General features: G+C 40.0%; 1 protein-coding gene across 9 annotated transcripts in view; it reads left to right on the forward strand.

The window, feature by feature from the left end:
* The window catches only part of LOC105473043 (ADAM metallopeptidase with thrombospondin type 1 motif 12), a 377504-nt gene that overhangs the window by 280459 nt on the left and 77070 nt on the right, over window positions 1-19975 (forward strand). For 8 of the 9 annotated variants that reach the window (XM_011726598.3, XM_071099040.1, XM_024790113.2 and 5 more), the window contains 3 exons: window positions 1540-1660; window positions 9854-10098; window positions 11504-11642. In XM_011726598.3, coding sequence (XP_011724900.1) covers window positions 1540-1660; window positions 9854-10098; window positions 11504-11642 — 505 coding nt within the window. The remainder of the gene's footprint in view (window positions 1-1539; window positions 1661-9853; window positions 10099-11503; window positions 11643-19975) is intronic. The other variant, XM_011726599.3, reaches the window with a different exon arrangement.

Raw genomic sequence — 19975 nt, forward strand, 5'->3', positions numbered from 1 at the left:
GCCCAGCCCCTTATGTTTTATATGCAACAAGGAAGACTGGTTCATGTCTTCCTAGATCTTCTGTTGTATACTTAATTCAATTTTTACTGTACTGCATGCAGCTCACAGGAAAACTAAATTGGGTGAGTCTCTGCAAGAACCCATTTAATATGCTGTGGGACAGAATGTTGGGGACATGGGTGTGTCTCCTTCCCCCAACCCTGTTGTCTCAGTTATGCAGGCAAATATTAGTTTAGAAATATAACTACTCATTCAAGAAGAAAGACTTGAGCTTCAGATATTTGCTTTTCTGACTTTCTTTCCTTTATTCTTCACATTTTTATATCTATTTCCCTGTTGATAGAGATTAAAGAAAATACTTTAAAATTAATATTCCTCAGAGTCAATCTCCCTAGCAATCATTCCAAATCAGTGAAGGAATGAAGGCCACTGGGAATATGGTTGTAAATGTCAGCTTATTAGAGGGTTCTCAAGCTTGATGCGAACATATTGCTTGTGAAGGGTTGGCATTTTATTCATAGTCACTGAAGGCACCTGTTTCGTACATTGCTTTTTTTCCCATTTTTATTAGCATAATTAATTTTTTTAAATCTCTTAGCACTTTATTTTTTCCCCCAACTGGGTGAAGTAGCACAGTCTTTGAACCTAAAGGAAATTAAAGACAATTAACCTAAAGAATGAAGCTATTTTCTGTTAGTGGGCATTCATTCTCTGTTTAGATGGTAGAGGGTGTATTTAAAGACTCAAAATAAGCCTGGTGTGGTACCTATAGTCCTAGCTACTCAGAAGGCTGAGGTGGGAGGCCAGGAGTTCAAGGCTGTTGACTGTGAATAGCTACTGCACTCTGGCTTGAGCAAAATAGCAAGATTCCATCTCTCTCTTAAAAAAGATTCAAACCCTTCTTCCTTTGAGTAGATTTGAGGTGGCTTTCAAGTTAGAAAGAAAATGATCTTTAAAGATCAAAAAGGAAATGAAACTATCTGGACACAATTGTTCCCAAACAAGAAAGAAAATTATGACTAAAGGAATATGGTATAGCTTTCCCTTGTGATCATGGAAGAAAGCAAGTCACAGAAACGTCCAGGTGAAGGTCAGATATGGTTCATGACTTTCAATCTAAGTGTCATGATTCTTTGGTATCCACTTCCACAGAACACCCCAAGCTTCGTGGCTCTCTTTTTCCAGGATGAGAACACATCTGAAAGAGACTTGCTGCTCTACTAGCTTCAACTCCAAGATGTTTTTATAGTTAGACTTTTGGAACATTTTCATAGATTTTGTTCAGTTCTGCCTCTGACTCAGGAAATTAGAGACCTCACTCAATGTGTGCCTCCCTCGCCTCTGAGCAAGTAGTGCCTTTACCATTGGTGGATGCTTGGATATTCCTCTTGCTGCCACCAGGAACAAACATTTGTCCTTGTACCCTGGTACCTCCTGTCCAGTCTTATGAAGCACCAAAGGGGAAAGGAGAAGTCACAGATCCAGGCAAGAGTGGCATCCCCTGCCTGGGTATTCATCCTCCACCTCTCTTCCCCACAGATGGTTGGCTGTGACTATGAGATCGATTCCAATGCCACAGAGGATCGCTGCGGTGTGTGCCTGGGAGATGGCTCTTCCTGCCAGACTGTGAGAAAGATGTTTAAGCAGAAGGAAGGATCTGGTAATAAACAAATAAATAAAGTGGCAGGAGACCAAAGGTCGGGGGGCAATATCAATGGTTGATTGATTCCTAGTTTTTGTTTTTATTTTTTTTAAACAGTCTGTGACATTCAAAGCATTCAAAATGGAATGTAGCCTTTACCATAAAGGAGTAAGGGTTCCTTGGCAGTTTTAGGAAAGAGGTTGGTTGCTGACAAAACACAAGATACATCACAGTGAGATAGAGATCTGAAATGGCCTTGTGGTTGTGCACAGGAACAGGTGTAAGAGCGTGATCCCTGGGAGAGGATCCTCTTTGGGAATGGGCATCACAAGAGGATCCAGCATTAAAGCCAATGGCATTGGAACAGACCAAGAACAAGGGGAGAGAAGCGATCAGAAGCTGGCTGGGAAGGCTGCAGACACAAGGACAGATTCTGTAGTGAGGACAGAAGCCAGCAATGGGTTTACAGGCAGAAGAATTGGGGTGCACCTTCAATTCAAAGTCAAAAGAGAAGCAAGGCAAGGTTGTATCAAATCTCTTTTATTCCCAATTTCTCCCTGGGAGAGGGTCCCACCCACTGGTGCGTTATGGCTTTCCAGACAGCTCCTCCACGTAGCATCCCCTTCTGATCCATACTTTACTATTCTTTTCCCATAGTCACTTTTTGTGGAGTTTCTTCTCTGTGCAGCTTTGGGCTATGGATAGTCCTCAGGGCATGAAGAGTCCACCTTCAATGGCGGACCCCAATGCAGAGTCAGTTCCCAAGGAAGGCAGCTAAGAAGGGGTGAACCATCATATGGGAGCCACAGCAGATCTTGCTCCCCTGAGTTTTCCCCACCTGAGGGGTGAAGGAATTGAGATAATATACACCACTTTCCACCAGTCATGGGTTGAGGTTACTCTAGGGAGATCAGACTGTTAATTCTCTGGATTACGTGGAGATGCTGGGAGTAGGGAATCCATCATGCACTATTGTAGTAGGGCCTGAGGGGAGGGGCAGCGTCTGCTACACAGCGGTGATGCTCAGCACAGAAAGTGATAGCCACTATCAGAAATGGTAAAGCCCTGAATTCCTGGATTCTAGAAAAACAGCATCTCTCTTCTAAACATTCTTCCTACCCAGGATGAAGTTATTGAGTAGGATCCTGAGAGGATCAAGTGTGTCCTTCAGTTAATTACATGACCTATTGTTCCCTAGTAATCATAACAGCCAACAGTCTAAATTTAATTTACATCCCTCTTTTTCATCTTTGACTATTGGATTACATCTCACAATAAGGTTAAATTGTGAGACTTAATGCTTGTTGTGCCCATGAGAATTACCACTGGAAGATTGTAAAGCTTTGATTGTTAGCTTTATTATGGATGAAAAATATTCTCTGGATTACTTATTTGGAATGTGAATGATAACCCGTGTGTCTTAGGCCTATAATTAAGCACTCTATGATAGCCAGTGTTTTTACAAGCTTTACAAAGGTGTTTTGTAAATATTTTCCATTATTTATAGTGACTTGACTTACTTATAAAAAGTTACACTTAAAATCGTATGTCTGCATTTAACCTGTTTTTGTTGTTGTTGTTGTTTGTTTGTTTTTGTTTCTGTTTTTGTTTTTTTGAGACAGAGTCTCGCCCTGTAGCCAGGCTGGAGTGCAGTGCTGCAATCGCAGCTCACTGCAACCTCTGCATGCCGGGTTCAAGTGATTCTCCTGCCTCAGCCTCCTGAGTAGCTGGGACTACAGGCGTGCGCCACCACACCCAGATAATTTTTGTATTTTCAGTAGAGATGGGGTTTCACCACGTTGGCCAGAAAGATCTTGATCTCTTGACCTCGTGATCCACCCACCTTGGCTTCCCAAAGTGCTGGGATTACAGGCGTGAGCCACCACGACCGGCTGACTTGTTTTATTTAATTTTCTTTCTGAGTTCCTATCTTGGCCTCTGAAGTGCTATTCTTCTAATATTATGATAACTCAATTGAAAACCAGAGTTGTTGTCCCCAGGTCTCTGCCACTTAACCTTTTAATCCTTTAGGAAATCCGACTCTAATTCTGGGTTCTCTCCTCTACCCTGGTCTCTTGGGAATGAGAAAAAGGGATTATAAATGTCTTCTGCTCCCCTCTCATCCCTACCCCTGCCTGCCTGCAAGATCTCAATACCTCTGGCCACATGCCCACCACTGAGCATTTGACATCTCCCTGTGCCTTTGTGTTTTCAGTTCTCTTTCTCCCATGTCCCTTTTCTACAATTCCTTTCCACCAGTTTCTAACAAGAGGGTTATGGTTGCTTGCAGTGTGTTACAAGATTCCAATTCTCTCACAACCCTCTTTTGAGATAACTGAGACTAAGAGTCTAAATCTAAGGCAAGGCATTTTAACTTCTCAAAACATCTACCAGGTACTGTTACTTTTATATATTTCTTCCTCACTCTGTGGTTTGTGAGCCTGTCAAACACTGGTTTGTTTCTGAACCAGACACCTACGTGTCAGTGCTCTCAAGCCTGGGATCAGACACGGACCAGCCTTTCCCGGGAGCCTCCACGCATAAATCATCATGAGACATTGGCCTGCAATGAGCATTGTCTCCAATGGACAGCATAAATCTTTAAAAAGACAAGTTGGCCACTGTAGATAAACTGCCCAGGGTTAATGGTATAACCTCTTTATGAGCACATTTTTATTAGAAATGTCAAAGACTGGAGACCAAATATGCCAGTGAGTAAAGTCCGTTTTTGTGGACCACAAAAACTGTTGGATAAGATGTGTGTTAGCGTCAATAATGCATGATGTCTCTTATCACAATCTCAGAAATGAGGGCCTATCTTTTGCCCCATCCTCAAACATCCTGGTTTTTTGTTTTTGTTTTTTTTTGTTTGTTTGTTTGTTTTGAGATGGAGTCTTGCTCTGTCGCCCAGGCTGGAGTGCAGTGGCACGATCTAGGCTCACTGCAATCTCTGCCTCCTGGGTTCACGTCATTCTCCTGCCTCAGCCTCCCTGGTAGCTGGGATTACAGGTGCATGACACCACGCCTGGCTAATTTTTGTATTTTTTTTAGTAGAAATAGAGTTTCACCATGTTGACCAGGCTGGTCTCAAACTCCTGACCTCATGATCCAACCATATCGGCCTCCCAAAGTACTGGGATTACAGGCATCCTGAGTATTCTTTTAGCTCAAGATGCTCAAGACTGGGATAGTGATGGAATTGTTTCTCCAGGTGGTCTCCTTGGACCCAGAGACTTCTTATTTGAGGTCGGAATTATATTTCTCCTCTTCCCCTAATACTGGTACAAGTAGCTAATGCTTGCACTGGGGAAGATGCAAGAAAATTGATTTGCTGAACAAATATACTCATCATTCTTAATACAGCTGACCCTTGAATAACATGGCGTCGAACCGAATGAGTCCAGTTAGTATAAGGATGTTTTTCAATAACTATATTGAAAAATGTTTTGGAGATTTGTGACAGTGTGAGGAAACTCACAGATGAACTGTGTAGCCTAGATATATCAGAAAAATTAAGAAAAAGGTATATCATGAATGTGTAAGATATATGTAGATATTAGTCTCTTTTATCATTTACTACCATAAAATATACACAAATCTATTAGAAAAAGTTAAAATCTACTAAAACTTATGAACACAAACACTTATAGACCATACATGGCACCATTTGCAATTGAGAGAAATGTGATCAAACCAAAGATGCAGTATTAAATCATAACTGCATAAAAGTGACTGTAGTAATACTATACTACCATAATAATTTTATAGCCACCTCCTGTTGCTATTGTGGTGAGCTCAAGTGTTGCAAATATCTGCTTAAAATGCTGTGTGATGCTCATCATTTCCATGTGAGGAGATCATCTGTCCAGTAAATTGCATATCACAGTAAAAAGTGATCTCCTGCAATTCTTGAATATTTTTCATTGTGTTTAGCACAATACCATAAACCTTGAATAACACCATGGGATTTATACAAAGTGCCACTAAGTGATGCTGGAAATGTTCCCAAGAAGCAGAGAAAAGTCATGACATTACAGGAGAAAGCTGAATTGCTTGATATGTACCATAGATTGAGGTCTGCAGATATAGCTGTCTGCTACTTCAAGATAAATGAATCTAGTGTAAGGACCATTATAAAAAAAAGAAAAGGAAATTTGTAAAGCCATCACTACAGCTATGCCAGCAGGTACAAAAACCTTGCACTTTTTGTGAAACTTCTTATCTTTCATGCAGCTTTCACATCAGTGCAGGACTGCTATAGGAAAGGCATACCACACCTGTAGACTCTGATATGATTCAACATAAAGCAAAGTCATTGTCTGGGTGTGGTGGCTTATGCCTGTAATCCCAACACTTTGGGAGGCCGAGGCGGACAGATCATGAAGTCAAGAGATCGAGACAATCCTGGCCAACATGGTGAAACCCCATCTCTACTGAAAATACAAAAATTAGCTGGGCGTGGTGGCACGCACCTGTAGTCCCAGCTACTCGGGAGGCTGAGGCAGGAGAATCACTTGAACCCAGGAGGCGGAAGTTGCAGTGAGCCAAGATCTCACCACTGCACTCCAACCTGGTGACAGAGTGAGACTCCATCTCAATAAATAAATAAATAAATAAATAAATACAAAGCAAAGTCATTATATGACAACTTAAAGCAAAAGGCAGGAGAGGGATGTAAAGCTGGATAATTTAATAGCTGCAAAGTATGATTTGATAATTTTTGAAAGAGGTTAGGTTTTAACAATGTCAAGATAACAGAAGAAGCAGCTTCTGCAAGAGACATCAGATGAGTCTCCAGCTGCCATTAAGAAAGTCCTTGAAGAGAAAAAAATCTGCCTAAACAGATTTTTAATGTGGATGAAAGTGGCCCTATTGTGGGGCAAACATGCTAAAAAGGACATTTACTAGTAAAGAAGATAAACGAATACCAGATTTAAGGCAGGAAGGAATAGGCCACCTCTATTGTTTTGTGCAAATGCCGTCAGGTTTATGATTTATTAAGGAGCTAACCTAACAGCCTTGAAGGGAAAAGATAAACACAAACTGCCAGTCTTTTGGTTGTACAAGGAGAAGGCCTGGACAATGAGAATGCTTCTTCTGAATTTGATGCATTGATGCTTTGTCCTTGAAGTCAGGAAGTACCTTGCCAGTAAGGAATTGCCTTTTGAAGTTCTTTTGATATTTGGGTAGTTTTGGCTACCCAAAACTCCATGAGTTAAGCACCAAAGGCATCAAAGTGGCCTACTTGCCCTGAAACACAGTGTCTCTAATTCAGCCTCTAGATCAGAGGGTCATAAGGATCTTCTAGGCTCATTACACCCAATACTCTGGAAAGGAGTATTAACATTGTGGAAGAGAACTCTGATAGAAACGTCATGAAAGTCTGGAAGGATTGCAACATTGAAGATGCTGTTGTCTGAGAAAACGCCGTGAAAGCCATGAAGCCCAAGAGTAAATTTCTGCTGGAGAAAACTGTGTCCCAATGTTGTGGATGACTTCACAGGACTTATAACAGAGACAATCAAGGAAATCATGAAAGAGATTGTGAATATGTGAAAAAGGTGGGGGTGAAAGGTTTCAAGATATGGATTTTGGAGAAACTCAAGAGTTGCTAGACACCACACCAGGGGAATTAACAGAAGACAAATTGATGAAGAGAGTGCTTCCGAACCAGGACCAGAGGACTGTCCCAGTAAGAGGATGGAGAAGAAACAGTGCCAGAAAACAGACAGACATTGGACAGTCTAGCAGAAGGGTTCTGTTTACTCAAGTCTGCTTTTGATTTATTTTATGACATAGACTTTTCTATGATGCAGACACTGAAACTAAAGCAAATGGTAGAAGAAGGATTGGTACCTTATAGAACACTTTTAGAGTAATGAAAAAGCAAAATGTCAGACAGAAATTACAATGAATTTCTGCAAAGTTTTACTGAGTGTGTCTGCCTCTCTTCCTCCATCTCCACTTCCTCTACCTTTTCTACCTGAGAGAAAAATCAATCCCTCCTCTTCGTTTTCCTCCTCAGCCTACTCAACATGAAGACAACAAGGATGAAGGTCTTTATGATGATCCACTTCCACTTAATGAGTAGCAAATACATTTTCATTATGAATTTCTTAACATTTTATTTTCTCTAGCTTACTTTATCATAAGAATACAATATATAATGCATATAACACAAAAAATATGTAGTAGTGGACTGTTTATGCTATTGGTAGAGCTTCTGGTCAAGTAGTTAAGTTTGGGGATAGTGAAAACTTAGACACAAATTTTTTTACTTGCATAGGGACTTGGTGCCCTAACCCCTATGTTGTTGATGGGTCACTTGTACTTTGGAGCTATTCTTACTGGTCCTTCTTTTATCTACAAGGTATTCAGAAGCAGTAAATTAAGTATGCGTCTTTCAATCTGCCCATAATAAATATTTCTAATTTTGGATTTTCTCTCTTAAGTGGAAGAATAAAAAGCAAACTCTGTTGTTTATTGTTTTTTTCTATTTCGGTTTTCATTTTTTAAAAGCAAGGAGCAAGATGGTAGACACAGTATTTCATACCAGTTGATTTACCTGCGTGAGCTCTGCTATGAAAAGGCATGCAACATCCTAAGTAAGAATATGACTGCAGATAGCAACACTCGAAGGGCATTTATTTTTTAAAAACATTAGCCTCGATTACATGTGATCAATATCTTCCCCAAGGTGGTTATACATTAGTGGTTTTAATCAGCTGTTCCAGACAAGTCTTTGAGAGCCAAATGGAACTTAATTAAATACTACTCAAACCACATTTTGGTTCCTCTGGATGAGAGCTGTCAATTTGAAAAATGAGGCTGAGGTTGTGATCTGTATCCAGTTTCAGAGCAAATTATTCTTGCTGGACAGTCCAGGGTTTGACCCCCAGGATCCCATACTTCTTTAATGCCAGAGGAACATGAAGAAATTGAGGCACTTTCAGGTGACAAAGAGGAAGGGCTTGCTCATCAGACCAAATAACCTAGTGCATATCCAGTGGAAAAATGACCAAGATCTTCAGCGTCTTAAAACTGTATTTTATATATTTTTTTAAAAAAGCTGAAAGAACAAAGAATAGTTAGCTTACGAAAGAGGAAAATCACTGACTATTAGAGCTGAGAGGGACCGCAGACATCATCATTCAGTCCCCTTCTGTGCAATGAGATTCAAAAAGTTAGATGAATCAATGAAAGTCATAGAGCGGATTTGCAGAAATGCAGAGACTAGAATCCAAGTCTTTCAACTCCCATTGCCCCAGAACTCCTTTCACCATGCCAACCTCCAAGTCCATGTTCTTTCCATTTTATGAGTTATTGGTTCTCAAGAAGCATAAATAAGGTGAATGCATAAAATGTTTAGCATAGAACCTGGCAAACACTGGCAACCGCTAAGCGTTCATTCCTTTTATCACCAGTATGTCTCTTACCATAATGACCATTAAACAAGAATAAGACTGTGGCTAGAGTTGATTGTTGTCTTTAAGTAAATGTCAACATATGACGCTTTTTCGGAAGGCTGAGTTAGAACACATGAGGATAAATTATAAATTGCTATTTCAGCAATATATAAAAGAAAAAATGAGAAAGAAAACTTTCTAATGAATAGAATTGTCCAACAGTATAAAAGGCTGTACTCAGAGTTGAGTTCCTCATAACAGGCTGTATTAAAGATAGCCCGGTGACAAACAATCTGAGATTCCCTCTAGGATTTTCTTAATGAATGGAAGCTAGGATTACATTACTTCTAAGAGTCTGTCTTTAACCTGCTGGCAAAGGGGGGGTGAGGTAAAGTATGTATCCAACGCAATGTTTAGGAAGTCTAATTTAATAGCCACAAAGGGGGAAGCAGAAATACTAGCAGGAAGCTAGCAAGGAGCTTTAGGGTTTTGAACTATCAACATAAAATTACAGAAAAATAAATGCTAGATCAACCACAAAAGCTTCAGAGTCCAATCTGCACTTATTTCACCCCTCCTTACAAAACCAGGCACATATTGAGTCACAAAACTCCTGAGAATTCTGGTCCTGTCCAAGTTCTCGAAAATCCCCCATAATTAGTGCTTCTGCCAATCCCAGTGGCTATCCAGCAAGGGCACTAAATGATGGGGAGGCTGGAAAGAGGATGAACAATGGGTCAGAAACAGTTTGCATTCAGCTGAGAAGCTGGCGTGCCTCTTTCATGATTGTGTCTTCTCTCCTTAGGTTATGTTGACATTGGGCTCATTCCGAAAGGAGCAAGGGACATAAGAGTAATGGAAATTGAGGGAGCTGGAAACTTCCTGGCCATCAGGAGTGAAGACCCTGAAAAATATTACCTGAATGGAGGGTTTATTATCCAGTGGAACGGGAACTATAAGCTGGCAGGGACCGTCTTTCAGTATGACAGGAAAGGAGACCTGGAAAAGCTGATGGCCACAGGTCCCACCAATGAGTCTGTGTGGATCCAGGTAATGCAGAAAGGAGGAAAACTGCTGACGTGTGTACTGGTTAGAATATAGAATACTTCTCATTTTTCCCCCTAGGTATTTGCTAGGTGACATCAAGTAAGAATCTTTAAAACCTCTTTTAGCAAGGAGCAGGGAGGGGAATGAGATATTAGTTTGTGCTGTTAATCCTTTATTGCCTAGATGTTGCTGAAACCCCCATAACAAAATGCAAGGTGCTCTAAAACCACCCACTAGGAGGTTTGAGTTCAGCTTCTGGGCTGACTTATTTGAGGGTGATTGTTCCTCAAGTCTATTGTCATTGTGGCACGGGTTTCCAAGTAGCTTTCCAGCAGAGAGGATAAACTGACATGTTACTCTGTGTTGTCCTGAAGCAAAGCATTTGGCTTTGTGAAATTCTTGCTGGAAGGAGGAGTTAGAATACAATATGTGCTCTTCAAAGGTATAAGAAATTTGTCTTTCATACTGGGCACAGAACTGCAGACAAGGAGTGGAATGGGTATACCAATAGCAGCAAAGCAGATTGAGGATGACAGATGACCAAGGAGTTAGATCCAGCCACAGTCTAAAGTTAGAGAGACATCCTTTCCGAGCCAGAGATCAGAGCGCTCACAGAAGCTGAAGGTCAAGCATGGCAGCTGTGATCCGTGAGTGTCAGGAGACTTTGCTTCCCCAGTCCCAGGGAGCAACCAACCCACTGCCTCTATGTTTAAGGTGAATCCATTTTAAACATGTGATGAGTAGACTGCCTGCAGGAGACGGAAGTAAGAGGAAGATCCCAAGAGCAGCATCGCTAAGCTAAAGCCCATGACCATTGTCAGCTCAGAACTACTATTTGTTAAAGGTACTGAGTAGCCCGAGAGGTAGGGAAAGCCATCATAAGACAACAATAACAAACATCATACAAGTTGACATTCACTGAGGCACTGTTCTAACCACTTTACATGTGTTTACTCATTTAACCCTTAGAACAATCCTACAAATAGACACTATTTATTATCCCCACTTTGTATATGGGCAAACTATGGCACTTACCTATATTCACAAAGCTGGTAAGTACGTAAGAACACAAAGTAACCCATCAGCCTGTTGTTGGAAAGGACACTCCTCGCCATTTCCACAAAGTACTCCCCATATGATTTGATCTCCCCCTTTATGTGAACTGAAATTCCCATGGGAATCCAGCCAAGAAATAATTAGATGGAGAATATATAGCCACAGAGGTAGAGGTGGACATATAGTTATGAACTTAGACACAGACATAGGTATAGATCTATGTAATGGCATTTGTTCCAATGCATACTCCCATTACTAATTTTAGATGACTGACATTGTGTGGTGTTTTTACATGACTGGCTTACAGTATAAAGTCATGACAGTTTGACATGACCCCTCTCTTGCCTTTTAGCTTCTATTCCAGGTGACTAACCCTGGCATCAAGTATGAGTACACAATCCAGAAAGATGGCCTCGACAATGATGTTGAGCAGCAGATGTACTTCTGGCAGTATGGCCGCTGGACAGAGTGCAGTGTGACCTGCGGGACAGGTGAGAAACAGTCGCTGTCACTATGAAACCATGCCAGCCTCAGAGCAGGTCATAGAGGTGATTACACCAGTGATTTGCTTTGTGCTGTCTGCCCATGGATCTACAGGGCTCCACTGAGATGGCCAGGGGCCTCTGTGGACAGTGAGCCTGCAGGGTCATGGTTTGAAGAGAGGCAGTTTTTCTTTTACCAGCTCTATATACTGGCCTTTTATAGAGCTGATAAAAACTTTGAGGCCGGGCGCGGTGGCTCAAGCCTGTAATCCCAGCACTTTGGGAGGCCGAGGCGGGTGGATCACAAGGTCAGGAGATCGAGACTATCCTGGCTAACATGGTGAAACCCCGTCTCTACTAAAAATACAAAAAACTAGCCGGGCGTGGTGGCGGGCGCCTGTAGTCTCAGCTACTTGGGAGGCTGAGGCGGGAGAATGGCGTGAACCCGGGAGGCGGAGCTTGCAGTGAGCCGAGATCACGCCACTGCACTCCAGCCTGGGAGACACAGCGAGACTCCGTCTCAAAAAAAAAAAAAAAAAAAAACTTTGATAAAAGTTTTCCGTAAAACCTTTGTTTAAAGGTTTCGTTACATGTCGAACAAAAAGCATTAACAACCACTGCTCTGGTTGAGAACCTGAGGACCACAAAAGTGGAACAACTCCTCAAACATGTACCATAAATCTTGGCCAAATTCAAACTACAACCAGCTCTTCTGATTCCTAACCCAGTGCTCTTTCTCCATCTCCTGTTTATCCGTTTTTACACGTATAGCAGGGGGGCAGCTTACTCTCACAAAATCAAGCACTGGAGAGGTTCACTTGCTACCATGTATTAGTCAGGATGAGATAAGTTCTGCCACAAGACAAAAACATTGAAATCTTAGTAATTCAACACAATGAAGGTTGATTTTTAACCCATTGTATGCCTGAAGCAGGTTAGAAGACTCTGCTTCATTTCCTACATAAGACATACAAAACACATGGTTTCCAGCTTGCCCCGTAAGGGAAGAAAGATGGGAGAGGCACCCTGGCTCTTTTGACAGCCTTGGCCTGGAAGTGCTGCAAGTCACTTCCACTCACATCTCATTGGTTGGCGGTAGTCACATGGGTACCATCTAACTGCAAAAGGAGGCTAGCAATTATGGAGGGGTACATGGACATTTGAGGAGCATGGGATCTCTCTGCTGCAGTGCTGGATGAACTTTCCCAAACCCTATGAAGGCAGGGGTCAGGGCCTGTTGAATACATGGGGCTGTATCACTCATTTAGGGGGCTTTAGTAATATCACCATATGCAAAAGCCTCTGCCTCTCTTTCTCCTTTGGGTCACATCTAAGTCTGTTCTGAAACTTCTTGCCTCTAGCGTATAACTGCAACCTGCAAGACTAGGGCAGCTATAGAGTGATGTGCCAGAATTGGTAATGTAGCAAAAGGGAAGAAAAGTGAAGCAGTGAATGGACCAGAAGACCATGGCCTACTCCCCTACAGGCTTCCCTCTCACATGCCAGGTCTCTGCAGCACCTGCTCACTGGCTTTCCCACCCCTGAGAGTTGTGCACCATCAACCTTATAAACAATTTTTATATTATCAGCTTCTTTCTTTCCCCATTTCAGCACAGAAAGCCAAGGTTAGTTTTTAGAATTCATGAGAATAAAACATTCATTCTAAATTGTGTGATATTTTAACAATGCTAACTAACCCTCTGGAAATCTATCAAGGTCAAAGGTGCAGTCAGTGGCAGCAGCCATGAGCGGTGTTGATAGGAGAGTCAGTCCTGCCATTCCTACCGCTGCCTATAGCATTTCCAAACGTACTGCCCACCACTGCCCAGGGTTGGGGGCTGGGCCTAGAGTTAGGCAAAGGCAATTTAAGTAGAAAATAAATAGGTGAAAAAATCTTCCCCTGAGGAGCAATGGGAGGAAAATGAAGTCATTGTGACTATAAATATAAATACTTTGTCGATTTGTCATCCCCTTTGTTCTCATCTGTCTATGAAGTACAAGTTTAAGCTCTAAGTCATTTGTCCCAGGACACCATGGAATGAAACAGCCAGTGCTGATGGCAGGGACTCCCAAAAGAAGCAAGAGAACATCCTCCGCCCTCTTCTATTTCAAGATAGAATGGACCCTTTGCATCACACAGACAATATTTCAGAACACCAGGAATCAAGAGATAAGTGGCTGACGTGTGCAGTGATCTTAAAAAGACATCTGAAGTCAGCTAGAAAATTGGACATTCTTACCAGATGTAAATCAGACATTTGGTTTTGTTACAGCCTAAGCCTTCAGCAGCACCTCCACCTACCTAGGTAAATGTCACTCTGATTACTAAGCCTTAATGGGAAAGATCACAATGCTCACATACTCACCTGAACTTCAGCCTCACTGTTTGTTTGAGTGAGGGCGAATCTTAACTCTGGCAAAGAAGAAAGACAGCATAGCTACTGTAATACTCTCAAACAGAGAGGATGAAATGCTATTATTCACACAGGACACACATTGCTAATATAACATTGGAATGTTGCCTGAAACACTGAATCATTCAGTGGTGGATTTTTATTTTATCTAAGCTAAAACTTTAAGCTTAACTTTAAAAGTAAGTTAAACACATTACTGAAACATGAAAAATTGTCACCACCCTAACACATGCACTTTTGCTACTTTTCTTTCCTTTCAATGCATTTTTTTCTAATCATAGATGTATAAGTTGTATGCATACAGATGCATTTATGTACATGACACACATGTATTTTTGCTTATCACAATAGGGATACTTTTTCAGGTGTTATACAATCTTCATAGCTATCAATTTTAAAGATGCATTTAATTTGCTGAAAAGATAAAGCAAAATTTCCTTCACCAATTCCTTATTGCTGTTCTTCTGATGAGCATTTGGGGACCTGTGTAAAAAAATGGTCTCCTGAGTTTTAATTTCTATGTGAAATTTCTAGGTTCAAAGAATATAAATATTCTGATAATTGACTTACACCAAATTACCAGATAATATTAACTTATTGCCAAATTGATTTCCATACTAAATGGGTTACAAATAGGTGGTAGCAATCATTTTATTTTTTAAATTATTGTGTTATTTTAGTTTTACTGAGAAACATTTCAAGCATACTAGCAAAATAGAGAATGTAGTAACAAATTCCTTTGTACTAAGTACTCAGCTTTATTGCTCTTACCATTTTGTTGTTTGTTTCAATCTTTACTATTATAGACAAAAAAAAAAAAAAAAAAAATCCCACAACTACAATCAAGAAGCGCATTCCACCTCCACTTCCTTCACTTTTTCCCCAAAGTTCACTAGGGTCATGAAACTAGTGTTTATTATTCTATGTATATGGTTAAATACTTTTACTATACATATGTGTAGCCATACACATTATATAGGATTGTTTCTCAGGCATTTAAGCTTTCTGCAAATAGTATCACATGCACTATGCCATGCTTTGTCTTTTTTTCCCTCAACATTATGCTTTTGAGATAAATCCACATTGATTAAAGTAGCTCTAGTACCTTTTTGTTCTGTTGCCCAGGCTGGAGTGGAATGGCAAGATCTTGGCTCACTGAAACTTCTACCTCTGGGTTCAAGCGATCTCTTGCCTCAGCCTCCCAAGTAACTGAGATTACAGGCATGCACCATCACATCCAGCTAATTATTGTGTTTTTAGTAGAGACGGGGTTTCACCATGTTGGCCAGGCTGGTCTCAAACTCCTGACCTCAAGTGATCCGCCTGCCTTGGCCTCCCAAAGTGCTGGAATTACAGGGATAAGCCACTGTGCCCATCTCTCATACATTTATTTTAAGGGTTGTGTACTATTCTATTGCATGAATATATCATGACTTATTTATACATTCTACTATTTTGCAGCTATAAATATTTCTGCAATTCTGTAATGAATACCTTATGATTATTCCCTTATTACCTCAATATTTGGGCTTCTTTAATATGTATACCTAAAAGTAAAATTCCTAGGTCATACAGTCTGTGCATATTATAGGGGTAAATCTGTGAACTTATAGGGTGCCATGGAATATTTTAAATTTTCCAGGGAAACAATGAAATGTTAAAGGGAAACACAGTAAGAGTTAACATTTCTTGGACATCATGTGTCTACTATTAGCTCGAGGTAGTTCAAGGTTAAGTCATACTACATTCTTTTCAATGACATTCTATGTTTGTGAAACTGGTTTTTCAGTGGTTGCTTTGATTAAAAAATCAATTACCACCTGAAAATCAACGTGAAACCGGAAATATGGCATCTAGTCTCATTCCAAGATTTGAAAAATTGTACAATATCCAATAGATTCACACATCTCATCAACGTAAGTTAGTTTAAAATGAAACAAAAATAGTATTTTTTCTTCTTCTTTTTCTTTTTTTTTGTTTTTGTTTTTGTTTTTTTTTTTTTGTTTGTTTGTTTATTTGAGATAGAGTTTCATTCTTGTTGCCCAGGCTGGAGTGCAATGGCTAGATCTTGGCTCACCGCAACCTCCACCTCCCAGGTTCAAGTGATACTCTCTTGCCTCAGCCTCCCGAGTAGCCAGGATTACAGGCATGCGCCACCACACCTGGCTAATTTTGTATTTTTAGTAGAGACAGGATTTCTCCATGTTGGTCAGGCAGGTCTCGAACTCCCTACCTCAGGTGATCCGCCCACTTCAGCCTCCCAAAGTGCTGGGATTACAGGCGTGAGCCACCATGCCCTGCCTGTTTCTCAGTTTATATGTATTATTTTTTCAGATGGCTACTAAGTTGTTGGACCATAAATCTTTAATAAGTTAGGACTGAATTATTTAATGAATGTAACTGTTAAATGTCTTATTTTGCATAGAGGCCACATGAAAAATGACTGAAACCTGAAGGACAATATGAACCAAAAATGTTGCAAGTCTCTGTTCTAGTCTTTGCCTTGTCTTTTAAACTTTGTTTGCATTGACTTATTTACATTGAGTAGAACTCATATTAAGCAGAAATATTACACTTTGTGAAGCAGGAAATCACTTGTGCCCAGGATTTCGAGATCAGCCTGGACAACATGGTGAAACTCTGTCTCTACAAAAATTACAAAATGTAGCCAGGTGTGGTGGTGGTACGTCGCTGTAGTCCCAGCTACTCTGGGGGCTGAGGCACAAGGATTACTTGAGCCCAGGAGGTTGAGGCTGCAGTGAGCCGAGATCCTGCCACTGCACTCCAGCCTGGGCAACAGAATAAGAACCTGTCTCAAAAAAAAAAAAAAAGTTAAATTTTTAATATAATGAATTTGTCTGTGTTCCCTTTAAAGTTTGTGCTTTTGGTGTCTTAACTAAAAATACTTTTCTATCCTATATATAGATATGATCCTATATTTTCTTCTAAAAGTTTTAGAATTTTGAATTTCACATAGGGAGTTTAACCCACCTAAATTTATTTTTGTGTGAGGTATAAAGTAGGAATCCATTTTCGTTAGGAATAATCAATTATTCCAACCACATTTATTTAGTATGACAACCCCTCCTTGTTGGCACTTTTAAAGCTGTTATTATTTTAATATCTTATTTTAAAGAAATTGCTGAGAATTTGACAAAACTAACATGGATGGCTATAACTGCACTTGACAATATCTATATGGAGGAGGAGGTGAAATCTCTAGAGAGCACTTAGAATGAATGCTCTCATCCCACCCCACCTACATGTAATTCAGGTTAAATGTGTACGCATCCTAGTAGCTGGAACGTCTGTTTCTAGGTTGTTGTTTCTCTTGGCTGCTTTTCAATTGGATTTCCTCCATCAGATCCCAGGCTTGTCACTACAGCCAGGGTTTGTTAAACATTACCACTGTCCTGCGTTAAATAGGAAGGCCAAGACTAAGCTAATAACTTGCCTGCCTTTCCGACCGAGTGATGCTCTCCATGGTCACTTACCATGTGGCCTCCTTGGGAGGGTCCTTTTCTTTATCCGTACCTCTGGGTGGAACTGGTTTTCTTTCCTCTTGTTCCTGCAATTGCATGTGAAAAGATGCAGTTCATTGTGGCTTCTCTGGGGCAGCTGTGTGGTGCTTTGCCACTGTCAGAGAGTCAAAGGAATTGCATCTCAAATAACAAACTCGCTGTTTCCTATCTGTGAGAACTCTAAGCGTGATAAGTGATGATTCTCTTTTGTTTTCCTTTTTCCATCCAGTTTTGTAAGCATAGCTGTAAAAAGACCCAACTTTTTAGGAATTGTAGTCATTAAAATCTCATTAGCTTGGTTTTTAACAGAATTCTATTGTTAAAATGATCAAACTACATCTTCATCTGCCTCTGATTATTTGCCAACTTGTAATTTTAATTATAATATTTGTGTCCACATCTTATCTCCTTTGTCAGACTGTAAACTCCTGGATGACAGGTTCCATGCTTGATTCTTTTTGTGTGTCCTTCCTCCTTCCCAGGTGTGGCACAGTGCTACTTACTGGTTTCTTATAAAGAATGTTACAAAGGAAACGGATGAAGAGATGTACAGGGCAAGGCGTGTGGAAAGGTCACAGAGTTTCCATGCACCCTCTGGGTGCTCCACCCTCCCGGAACTTCCATGTGTTCAGCCATCTGGAAGCTGTTTCACTGGCATTTATCCAATTTGCTTATAGGTGTGGGTCTATTTCCCGTCTCCTATTCTGTTGCAATGATCTAGTTCTCTAATTTTTGCAGCTTTATATATGTGTTAGTATTAAAATTCCTTATCTAGTTATTTCTCTTTAAAAATCTTCTTGTCTATTCCTGGCCTTTGCTTATTTATTAAATTTTAGGATCAATTTGTAAAACTCCAAGAAAATCCTTATTGGAATTGTAATCAATTTGTATGTTACTTATGTGAGGATTGATACCTTTAAAACTGAGTTTTCCTGGGTCTGAATACATACAGCTAACTAGGGAGGTGAAAGATCTCTTCAAGGAGAACCACAAAACACTGCTCAAAGAAATCAGAGATAACACACAAAAAAAATGGAAAAACATTCCATGCTCATGGAAAGGAAGCATCAATATCATTAAAATGGCCATACTGCCCAAAGCAATTTACAGATTCAATGCTATTCCTATTAAATTACCATTTAGATTCTTCACAGAACTAGAAAAAACTATTTTAAAGTTCATATGGAACCAAAAGAGAGCCTGACTAGCCAAGGTATGAATACAATAGATCTCTCTATTCAGGTCTTTGGGATTCTTTAAGAATTATTTTCTCCTTAGAGATACTTAGGAATGCTCTTGATTTTTGTGTTTTAATTTTGTATCCAGCAACCTTTCTGAACTCTATTATTAGTTCTCAGTTTGTCTGTAGAACTTTTTGAATTTTTGTTTCAGTAATAAGAAAATTTTTATCTCCTTTCCAGATGTTTTACTCTTTGTTTTTTGAAGTCATTGCATTGCATTGCATTGGACCTCTAGCAGAGTGCTGAATGGAATAGATCATAATAGACAATAAGAGACATGTATGCCTTTCTCCTGACTTTGATAAGAATGCTTCAGATGATCCTTATCAGCAAAAAAGATTTTCTTCTATTCCTGGCTTATTACCTTATTATAAATGAGTGTTGAATCTGTTTAATTTTTTTTGCATCTACTGAGATGATAATATAGTTTTTCTCTGTTAATATGCTAAAAGAATTGGTTATTTCATGAATAGATTTTCTGTTATTGAACTGTACTGGCATTCCTTTGATAAAGCTTACTTAATGTGGTATAAATTCATACATGTATTATATGCACTGTTGAGTTCTGTTTGCTAATATTTCACTTAGGACTTCTGTATCTGCGTTCATGAATGAGATCTATCTTTAATATTCCCTTCCAGCACTCTCCTTGTTCAGTTGGGTGTCAAAGTTATAGAAGGCTCATAAATGAGTTGGGTTACTTTTCCTCTTTTTTCTCTGCAACTTTATATAAAATAAGAATAACAGTGGTTTTTGTCCATTGCTGTTCTTGCTTCCAAAGAAATTTCTCCACTGGTTCTAGTCAGTCCTACTTTAGTTAGGTGGGGGAGATTTTTCTTCATGCTTCTGTCCTCACATAGGACTCGGGAATGCATTCAAAGGTAAGTTGTCTGCAGATCAAGTGGCTAGAGTGGGCACGCAGTGGTCTGTGCATGAAGGCAACTCATCCTTATAGTTTCTTCACACTTCTCCTTGACCATATGGGTCAATAGGTACTCCTCATTTTCTCATTCATTTATATTTTCTTTCTTCCTGTTGACTGACTACTATTTTCCTTTAAGATAGAGATGCATTCAGGCAAGTGTCTCCTGCAATTGTATAAAATCTTCCCTGGTCCCATGACTCTCTTTCTCATTCTTAAGTAATAAATAGTCCTATTAGTATAT

Source organism: Macaca nemestrina, chromosome 6, assembly GCF_043159975.1.
Source record: "Macaca nemestrina isolate mMacNem1 chromosome 6, mMacNem.hap1, whole genome shotgun sequence".
In the NCBI taxonomy this organism is placed as follows: domain Eukaryota; kingdom Metazoa; phylum Chordata; class Mammalia; order Primates; family Cercopithecidae; genus Macaca; species Macaca nemestrina.